The sequence below is a fragment of the Pyrus communis genome, chromosome 3, assembly GCF_963583255.1.
Source record: "Pyrus communis chromosome 3, drPyrComm1.1, whole genome shotgun sequence".
In the NCBI taxonomy this organism is placed as follows: Eukaryota; Viridiplantae; Streptophyta; class Magnoliopsida; order Rosales; family Rosaceae; genus Pyrus; species Pyrus communis.
Genome location: NC_084805.1, coordinates 4,394,280 through 4,405,323, shown reverse-complemented (window position 1 = coordinate 4,405,323; position 11,044 = coordinate 4,394,280). Strand labels below are relative to the sequence as shown.

Genomic DNA, 11,044 nt, shown 5'->3' with positions numbered 1-11,044 from the left:
AATGGATGTATGAGACAGTTCCAAAATTAACACTTTAGGTATGACTCTGGGACGAAAAAAACATGATGTACTAAATGTTGAAAACTATAAAACATGAGGATAGTAAACTGAGATTTACCCAATTTTAAATTTACCAATACGTCCCTCCTTATTTTGACTTGTTTCTAGATAATTCCAACTTTTAACTGTGAGCTTAACAACCACGGCCCGGATCCGGTCGTCATTCAAAACAAGTTTAGCGGCGATCCTCATCCAAAAGTCAAAGTACCAATGAAGACCATGAGATAATCAAATAGGTTTGCGCCACGTATACGAGTACGCGATTTCATTGGCGTAGCAGATTTGCACTCTTTTGCATATAAAAGAAGCCTGTGAGGGCCACTGGGCCGGATAACTTTTTGCAGACTCGTTCTTCCTCAAATTGTCTCTCTCTCCTGGTATTCGCAGACTTAAATCCCTAGGTTTTTCTCGCTGCCATGGCTCGCCGAAGCTCAGGAGGTACACGCCGCCGTCTCTTCTCTTCCTCGATATCTGTTTCTGCTTTCTTATTCTGTAGATCAGAACCCTCCGTTTGTGTGATTTGATTTCCATTTGTTTCCGTTTATTCTAGGGTTTTGGGTTTGCAGAGAAAACCAATGAATCTTTATGAAATTTCTCTTTCTTTGTACAATAACATTTGTGTATGCGGCTTTTTAATTAGGGTTAGGTTTCTAGGGTTTCCAATTTCAAAGGAAATGGAGGTTCTTGGGTTTGTCTTACTTTATGAAGATTTTTTTTCTTCTAATCGTTATCATTTTATTTTCCGAATTAGGTTTATTGTTTGATTAGGCTAATTAGTACATCAAGAGACATAAGCAGTTTATAGTGCGCTGCGCTTTACATGTTTTTACAATTTCCATAACTTTAGGGCTTGTATGTCGCCGTGTCTGGGGTAAACACTGTATTATTTTTGTCGTAGTAAGCTTTTGGAGGGAGCTTGAGTTTGGGTTGGATGTCTTCATGCCATGATGAATTTATATGTGTATTCATTTTCTTCTATTATGGGTTGTATATGTTTTGTTTAATGTGCTTTAAAATCCTTTTGCAGGTCGATCTGCTCGCCCAGCTCCTCGTCATGCACCTGCACGAAACCCGCCTCAGCCTGGTAACTATTCTAAACTTTTTTGATAAGTTAGCACTATTGCTACGTTAGCATTTATTGCAGCGATGTTTATTTTGTTTGTTAATATAATATTGCCCTTTCACCTCTAATTGAATTATCTGTGTGACAATGCAGTTCGCCAAGCTTCTCCTCCAGCTGCAGCTCAGTCTGGAAGTGGTGGATCTATGCTTTCGGGAATTGGATCAACCATAGCCCAGGGTAATATGTTTGTCTGGTTGCTTATAACCGTGCATGCACTATCATTAAAATTGGTGTTGTATGTCTGATTTTACCCTTCTGTTGCAGGTATGGCTTTTGGTACTGGAAGTGCCGTGGCACACAGAGCTGTGGATGCTGTGATGGGTCCTCGCACTATTCAACATGAAGCTGTAGTCTCTGAGGCTACTGCTGCTGCTCCAGTCCCCATGGTTAGCAGCATGGGTGGCTCAGATGCATGCAGTAATCACTCTAAGGCATTCCAAGATGTATGCAAAACTCTACATCCTTCTCCTTTTATTTTCCTGAAAATTTAGTGTCTCAAATAAAATGCTGTTTTGTTTCTTTGTTATACTTGTGGATGAGTAAGGGGATGAAATAGCAATATACCATTCTAGTTTTTAATTTTTTGACCTTCTCTTGCCCTGACATAAGGCATTTCTTTGTTGTGAAGTTCGGTAGTTTCTTGCTAAAAATTGTTTTATACCCATTCCTAAGATCCCTTTTAGTTTGTAATTGTGATCGTAACTCATCTTTTCTAGGATTCAAACCGCCGACCCTGCGTAGTGGGACAAGGCTGTGTTGTTGGTGTTGTTGTATGTGAATTAACAATATGATGATATGGATCTTGAGATCTGTGTAATGAAAGTTTCCTCATGCGTCTGCGGAAGAGTTTTCTGGCTAATTGAGACATGAATATCTTTTAATGGTTTTCATTTTGGTTTACCTGACCATCAAAATGTTCATGTTTCAAACAATTCTCTCGTAATAAATTTAACTGATCCTTATTAATGAAATGAAATGGGAAATTTGAAATTGTTTGAGAACTAAGTCCAGTCTATTTGTTGACATTGCAGTGCGTCAACCACTTTGGAAGTGATATCAGCAAGTGCCAGTTCTACATGGATATGCTATCCGAGTGCAAGAGGAACTCCGGCGTGTTGAATGCCTAAGCACGACTTCCTCTGCCATACAATGAATTATTACCTGCTTTAAAGTCTGAACGTTTTATTCATTCATGTGCCTGTCATGATGGTGAAATTAGTGATCTATTGTGGGGGAAAGGTTTATATAAATCTTTGTATGCATGGGGAAACATGCTGCATTAAGTAGTGCCTTTTATTTGAACTTGGTTCTTGTTTTGAGTATTCATGGTGGTAAAATAATGATCTTTGGAGCTTATGCTGGTTAGTGTGTTTTGAGCCTTATATCTTCTGTTCTGGTCTTTTCTTTACTGGAGCTGATGTGGGAGGTGGACTGGGACATAAATTATCTTCTGGCCTTGGGTTTAATCATGTCTCTCTTGTTTAAGTGTAAGGTAGTAATCAAACAACCAAGACTTTGTAGATCTATAGCGGTAGAGTTGCTGTTTACGCTGCCTATGTATACACCCCAAATGCAGAGTTTAAGTTACAATAGGGTTAGACAAACCCTATAAGCTCTTGGACTAATAGGGCTGTGAGATAGTCACTTTAGGGTTTAGACCGCACACAGATTGGTGTCTTTATGGCCCCTTTTATTGTGATCGGAACATGGCTGGTACATCACATGTTTTTATATATGGGGTGAGAAATTTTATTTATTAAGTTATTAACTTTTTAACATAGATATCCAATCATTTGTATACTGACACGTAATGTATCATTCCGTATTTCGGTCATTGAAAAATCTCTCCTTGATTGAGTAATACACTATCCATTTATTGATTAAAATGCCAGGTGGAGCAAAATGATTGGACAACAATTAAAAAAAGAAAAAGATGGAGAGTCGGTCTCGTGAAAAATGGGGAGAGAGTTTCTTCTTCTGTCTTTGCTGAAACCAAGGTTCAAGAACAGTAGAGTAAGTGGTTTTCTCTGTATAGCTCTTTGCCTAAAATTAGGTCTTTCTTCTTCATAGAAAGCTTATGTTGCACCGTATTTGCGCATAAGCACTTCTTCAAACTGTCTAGATCGTTGGGTGGTCCTTAGAGGCCATCATGGCCACTTCTTCAAACTTTTTGGTTGAATCTGGGACTATCTGGGTTCATAAATGGATCTGCCATTATTTGGTATTTCCTAGTGCGTGAAAAGATTTGAAAATCCTAAAAACTTTACTTCTAAGACATACGATATAAACAACTAGAAAACAAAGCGATCTAACTCTTAAACAACAAGAAAAAGGCACTTTTTTTTTGTTTGAGTTCACAAGGAAAGGCGCTTAAAAGGGATTTTCAACTCATATTTTAATATCATAATTTAAATTAGGGATAGGCGCGGGTCGATCGGGTCCTTTTTTGGTAGATTCGAACTCGACTTTGTTTTTCATAAACGAGTTGTTCAGATTTTTGTAATTTTATTAGTGGTAGCGGCTCATTTGGATCCATTTGATACAGTCGGGTTCGTATGGATTGCACATTCATTTTCAATCAGGTGCCATATAAAAAAATAATAATATAAACAATCTTTACATGTTTTTTTCTTTTTCTTTTTTGATATATAAAATATATTGATGAGAAAAAGAGAATACTAGCAGCATTCATTTTCAATCAGGTGCCATATAAAAAAAATAATAATATAAACAATCTTTACATGTTTTTTTCTTTTTCTTTTTTGATATATAAAATATGTTGATGAGAGAAATAGAATACTAGCAGCATTCATTTTCAATCAGGTGCCATATAAAAAAATAATAATATAAACAATCTCTACATGTTTTTTTCTTTTTCTTTTTTGATAAATAAAATATATTGATGAGAAAAAGAGAATTCTAGCAGCAAAGAGTAGTTGAAAAAACAAACACCCAACAAAGAGCTGCAGTTATAAGAAAAATAGACAGCAAAACCAACAACTCTGCATCAAAGCAACAAAAATAAGCACTAACTATTCATAGTTATATTCCATTCTCGTAAAATAGAGTCATTAGCAGCGGAATAGGTGATTTTCAAAGAACTCAATTGAAATCTAATGGTGGACTTAATTGAGTTGAGAACCACTGCAACGGGTTGACATGAGTTACTAAATTTACGATTGTTCCACTCTCTCCAAACATAATACAATGTAGCAGCAAAACTTAACTTTAAAACTATCGACCATAGAGATTTTCCCTTGCAACGGCTAGTAGCCCACATGACAAAAGAGGCCAAGGGACACCGCAATTGAATAGCACTGAAGGCCAAATACCATTGGTAAAAGGACACTCAAAGAAGAGGTGACAATGGGACTCGTAGCAATAAAGCAGAGTACGCAAGTGACGGGAACTGACGGAGCAAAAGTCAAAATTCTATCCCTAGTAGAAAGATTGCACTTAGTAGAGTCAATATGAATAATGTTCTAACGGAAATCAAAACTTCATAAGCTCAATATGGTTGGGACCAAAATATTTCTATACCCGGGATGTCGCCCATCTGAACCGTTCTAGGATATTTGTTACTCTGAAAATTCAGTCGCCCATTTGTCAATTATATTGTACTACTTCAGTGAGACGATTAGACAATGCAATGATTTTATTAGCAAAATTAAGCAACTTTGCAAATTTTCCTTCAACTTAAACTTGATAACATCTTAATTCTTAAGTTAACATCTTAATTCTTAAGTTGCCAACCTATCAAACTGTGAAAACTAACCACCCTTTTTTAGCCTCTCCTCAAAACACAACATTTCTACACTTAATTTCTTTTCTCTCTCATAAATAATTAGTCATTTATCATCATAATCCCCCCTTGAGAAAGCTTCTGCAAACCCTCTTCCATGTCTCTCTGTCTGGTTGACATGCCTCCACCTTGGCCTTCAATTCTTCAGCTTCCGAGACCTGAAACCAAATCCACAAGAACAAATCGTGTAATCAAATTAAACTGTTGCATGACTTGTTAACTAGCTGAACATTCGAAAGGATAACGATTTTGGTACTCCCAGTTTAGCGTTTGGCCCGCCAAACTGAATATTTATAGAATTTCTACGTGCCAAAATCGTTATCCTTGGAAATCTTTTTTACAGATAAATATATTTACCAAGATGTATTCGAGTTTGGCAACGCGATCGATAAGATTGAGAAGAATATCTTTGGTGTACTCAGGGTGGCCTTGGATGCCCATCATGTGATCTCCATACTTAAACATCTCCACACCCGTCTTATCGGACCATGCAATCAACTCCGCCTTGGGAGGAAGTTCCCACACCTACTTTTTTTTTTTTTTTTCCAAATGAGAATAAACATGAATTTATTTATTAAATTTGAGTTTCATGCATGGTAAACCGTAAATACTGAAGTACTCAGCAGGAAATTCAAATTTATATTCGACGACGACGGAGAAGTATACACACCTCATCTTGGTGGATTTCATATATGGAGAGAAGAGCTGGAACATTGAGAGAGGAGAAGGCCTTGGATGATGGTGACAAGTGGACGGTTCGGATTCCGATATCCCAGCCTGTGATGGCTCTACCAGATTTTCCTCCCAGTGCACGGCTCAATATCTAATCAAAATCATATATAAACAACTCTCGATCATTCATTCATCACAATCACACATCTATAGAGAGTAGATAAAGACAGCTCATTGTGGAGGACATAACAAGAAATGAGGCATTACTTTAAAGGGTGGGATAAGGAGTTGACAGCTCAACCATTTTCATTTAACCTAAAAAGAAATATAACTAACTAATTAAATAATTAATAGAATTGACTAATCCTAATGTTTTGTCACATTAAGTGGATTCTACATGTATCACAATATTTCACCATAGACTCGTTTACTAATCCATAATCAAAATAAGAATAATACGAATTCCGTATAAATCATTTATAACGCATGTCTGAAATAAGGGCAGCGGCAATGGACAGAAGAGGATATCATCGGTCAGACATCCCATATATCGGATGGTGAAGTGATTCCTCCATGAGGAGAATCTGAGTCGCTCCAAATAAAGGCAAAGTTGCATGGAATTAGTTTATTTCTAACATGTAAATGTGGTGTTGGACACCTTTATCTCACGCTCATTTATAAGAATGGGGGGCAATGCGAAACCATGCAACAAGCACCCCAAAACACCCTAAAGCCAAAGCATTTGCACACCAAAAGCCAAAAGCCAAAAGCCAAAAACCTAATGCCGAAAGCCAAAAGCAAACCACGTTTTCCATCAAGGTTAGCCACCGACAAGTTACAAAACGGGAAAAGCACACAACAAACACCCACGAGCCTAAAAAGCATTTCAAGAGCATGTCATGCAAACTTACATAGATATTATATTTAATTATGCCAACTTTCATAGATATTATATTGAATTCTGCCATCCTCATTTGAATCAATTCCACGTGTCTATCCTTTATCCTAATCCAATCAAATCATACCCCAGAATAGTATAGCCACCCACCTCACACACACACACACACACACACAAATGTATAGGGAATAATCTCCCTTTGAAACATGCAAAGTGCAACACAACTACAATGATGTCATGAAAATCACTAACAAATTAAAGCATTTAAGCAAAACAAATCACTAACAAATTAAAGCATTTAAGCAAAACAAAAACCAATATGATCGAATATGATATTCGCTTTTTTGGGGCCATCTGACCGTTTGATGACGAATATATTAAGTAAATGCACGTAGCATAACCAAGTCAAGTCTCAGAAGTTAGTGATAACAAAATGAGAACCAACGTTGGTTCTCCAATAATGTAATTAAACTGACAAGACTAAGTAGGCATAGTGGCAGACATCTAATATTTCAACATTTAGTGGCCTTATGGATATACTATACTACTCATATTTTTGAGAGTTTTAACGAAACACTTTTGGTATTGTTCATTTTTAACGAAAACGACATTTTTACTCTAAAAAATCACTCATGGTACTATTCACTCACAACACCTTTTTGTCATTTTGATTAAAACTCGAGTTTTCTTTATATTTTTGTCAACACACACAAACATATTACATATATATATATAAGTTCTCGTCCGTTGAGCGATCCATCGAGTAAACACTATTATAACTACTATTTAATTCAATGGTTATAGTTTCGAATTTGGATGACTTTTAGTACATATATCTTTGATGAAAAACCTAAAAAATAAACAATTAAGGTGTTAAAAATACAATGTACAGTGGACTTTACAAAAGATCCCTCAAATAAGCTGATTTGAGGAATCTTCAACAGAAGGAGACTATATATAGTGGAACCTTTAATCAATGCCCAAATTTTGACTTGGTGCGACAAAGAGAGAAGAAGAGTGGAACCCCTAAGACCTGTGCTTAGCTCCAAATCACTGGTAGGTCCCACTGGATGTGAGCAAAATTGCTCGAAGAGAGCATATTTGCTCATCACAATAACTATGGTGTATGCTCATCATACACTTAATTGTTTGTTACGTGTCCTTATAACTAACTCTAGTTAACATTCACATTAAATATTACTTTATCAATTTTGTAAAAAATTAACCAAAATTAAGTGAAAAAACACATGATAAATAATTAGGTGTATGATATAAGCATACATCAGGATTTATGGTTGTGGTTAGCAAAAACGCTTCCTTGTTGGAATGTCACTTCAAGTGTGAAGTGATGACGCAAACATGTTTCCTTACCGTTGTCGGTATTAGGTTAAATTAAGTTAACAAATCATGTAATATGTGATAAGTCATAGTTATAGTATTAATTGCCACAAAAATGATCACGAAAGTTGAAATTGATTCGATATGAACGTTACAAACTAAATATCTAAGAAACTGTTACAGCGTCACACACGATAACACTACTTTTTTATATTTCATTCTATTCGTACAAGTGACGTGTAAATTAGTGTTTTACAACTAAAACTGTCGACCTTAGAACCTCACATACCCGATATATTAGTTTTTCTTACTTAAACAAGTATGTTCTTAGCAGATGACAACAGTGATAGAAAGAAATTATGTTTATATATTTTGGAACGGATTTGATTTCCACCAACTTCTCCCACTTTAACAACTATTTAACATACTAACATTATCTCTCTAAAACTCATTATTTTGTGGGACCACATGGTATCAGCTCACAAGACGACTAAATAGTAAACGACATGAATGTTAATCGCGGAAGCTAAAAGTCACGATCGTACGGTTACAGGACCACTGACAGCAAAGTTTCCGTCTGATGGACTACACACCAAACTTCTCAAAACACAAAGAGAGGGGAGATGAGTTTAACTTCACAATAGACTAGAAATAATGTGGTTTAAATTCGTTTTTGACGAGAATCAGACCTAAGATCTCTTACTTACAATTTAAAAAGAATACTACTAGACGGTAATACTAAGTGGCCGCACAACAATTACTTAACTTATTAATCACAATTAATCTCGTCCCATTGAAAGACCATTACACCCTTAATCTGAAGTAACGGAAAATCCCAGAGCCCGCACGAAACAGTCTATTCCCCACCTTTTGTTCTTTCTAATATTATAATATGTGAAATGACCATCCTTTCTTAAAAAAAAAAACCAATTTTCCAAAAAACTAAAAATAAAAAATTGACAGAGACAAAGAAAGAATGAAGAAAATATTGTTGGGAGGAGGAAGATTACCTGATGACCGAAGCAAATGCCGAGAACCTTTTTCTTGATGGAATCCAATTTCTGGAGGAGGGTGAGGAGCCTGCAGATCCAGGCATCATTGCCGTGGGCATCCCTGCTGCTTCCGGATATCACAAACCCATCGTAGCTTTCAATCTCATCGTCCTCCGGAAACTCGCCGCGCGCCACCCGGTACAAGTCCCACGTCTCCCCCTCCTCCGCCAGCATTCTCAGAAACACCCCAAAATACCCCCCGTACGTCTTCTTCACAAACTCCGTGTCCTCTGCGCACAGAAGCACTGCAAATTTCTTCCCACCCATCTCTCTCTAGCTCTTTCTCTCGCTTCTCTCTCTCTCTCCCTCGCTCTAAAATTCTTAAAATGTTTGGAAGGAGAGGGAGGATTGCTTGGGTTTCTAAATGGGGTTTTGGAAAGAGATATTGCAATGCCTCCCCGGCTCTCCAAAAGAGGAAATTTTTAGAGAGAGACAGAGAGACAGAGAGGCTCTTCTCTGTCTTGATGTTGAGAGATGGGTGTTGAAATTCTTTGGACTTGCAAGAGAGATTGCCAGAGCCCGATGCTTTTAAACTGGTGGGTTCTAGAAACGCTCACGTTTCGAACCCAATTTTACAATTTTGACACCTGCTTTGGTTTACCAAAAATACCCCCTTCTATGCGTAATGTTTAATTTCGTATTTTATTTTATTGGTGTTTAATTTTTTGTATCCATGCTGGTTACAGTGAAGATAAATGAATGTGCCTGGCTTAATGGCCTCCATTTATAAGGCAGATGAACTTTGTCACATTTCCCACCCTGCCAGTTTTATTCCACTACCTTCCCCAAGTTAAGGACTTCAAACCCCACAAAAATAAGAGAGTCAAATCTATAAATTGGTAAGTGATCATTTACCACAATGGTGTAAATGTGTTGAGTTCTTGCATGATGATGCTGGTTTGAATCCTGTTGATGACTAATCTAACATCTAATAAAACAAAATCTATCGTTTGACAAAACAAAAGATTTTTTTAGCATATTTTGCATGTGCGAATGGGGAATTTACAATTTTTTATTTTAAACCAATAAGGTATTGCGTTTAAGGAATTGTTTAAAATAAATTATATAAAAATTATCTTTTTGTTTTTTTTTTTTGGTTTTTCTGTTTTGTATTCCTTTCGTGACCTTTTGACCATGGAGGACTGGTGTGTGGCGTGTTAAATGCAGATTGTTGGAGAATGGTGAATTGAAAATGATAATGATCAGTTTGGGAAGCTAGGGCTTAATGTTTTCTTTAATTTGTTCACATGTCACAATGATGGTATAACCATGCATCTAATTTATATTAAAATCTTTCTTATTATCGCAGGATATTTGCATCTATTCACTAATTTATTAATTTATGTAACTTTTTGGTTATTGATTGCTCAATTACGTAGTTATTCATTTATCAATTGATTAGATAATTGATTTTTTTCTATTAAATTAAAAATATTTATGTAAATTAACAGGACAACCGCACCCACTATATAAAGGCGTCTTCGGTAAAACTTGTGTAAGGCTTAGACTATCTCCAAAAGAGATGTCAAAAATGCTACATAGACATATAATAGTAACAAATGATGTACCACTTACTTTAATTGAGATGTCAAAGATAACATGGAAAATAAGGCTAAGCTGACATGGACAAAGAAATGTCAAATTTGAAGCTACCTTCAAATTTGATTTTTGCTATTTCCAAAGGCATTCCACTTGCCTTACCTTAAATGTTAGCATACTTGAGTATTATTTTATTATTTATAAACCAACAACAACCCAACTTTTATTATTTTTGTTTAAAAAAAAAATGAAGCAATAAAGTTTGGCATACTAGGTGGAAGGAAAATATTGACAATACGTCAAATTACCAAGTCAGCCATCAAATTTAAATTTGATATTTTGAATTTGACGTCTCATTTGGAGATGCTCTTAACTTGTCATTGGACTATGTTGAGTGGCAGTGCCACACCATTCATGGCTTGCCATGTGTTAAGCTTTAAATATAAATTTTTTTTGAGATTTAAAGCTTTATAAGTAAAACAAAAAAAAAATCTAAAAAGGAAAATTTGAACAGTGAAACTATGAAATCAACTATTTCTTATATAATTCATCTAAAAATG

The 11,044-nt window shown here is 36.0% G+C and overlaps 2 protein-coding genes across 2 annotated transcripts; one reads left to right on the top strand and one right to left on the bottom strand.

Moving 5' to 3' along the window:
- The first annotated feature begins 383 nt into the window (after positions 1 to 383).
- LOC137727726 (uncharacterized protein C6C3.02c-like) lies at positions 384 to 2,539 on the top strand. The gene is made up of 5 exons (XM_068466543.1): positions 384 to 498; positions 1,088 to 1,144; positions 1,277 to 1,360; positions 1,448 to 1,626; positions 2,215 to 2,539. The coding sequence occupies exons 1-5, from the start codon at positions 477 to 479 to the stop codon at positions 2,308 to 2,310; spliced, it is 438 nt and encodes a 145-aa protein (XP_068322644.1). The 5' UTR covers positions 384 to 476; the 3' UTR covers positions 2,311 to 2,539.
- Positions 2,540 to 4,894: 2,355 nt separating this feature from the next.
- Positions 4,895 to 9,353, bottom strand: LOC137727725 (gamma-glutamyl peptidase 5-like). Its single transcript, XM_068466542.1, has 4 exons — positions 8,904 to 9,353; positions 5,656 to 5,808; positions 5,343 to 5,510; positions 4,895 to 5,143 (listed from the first exon to the last, which is right to left on the bottom strand). Exons 1-4 carry the CDS (start codon positions 9,210 to 9,212, stop codon positions 5,042 to 5,044), a joined length of 732 nt encoding a protein of 243 aa, XP_068322643.1. The 5' UTR covers positions 9,213 to 9,353; the 3' UTR covers positions 4,895 to 5,041.
- Between the last annotated feature and the right edge of the window lie 1,691 nt (positions 9,354 to 11,044).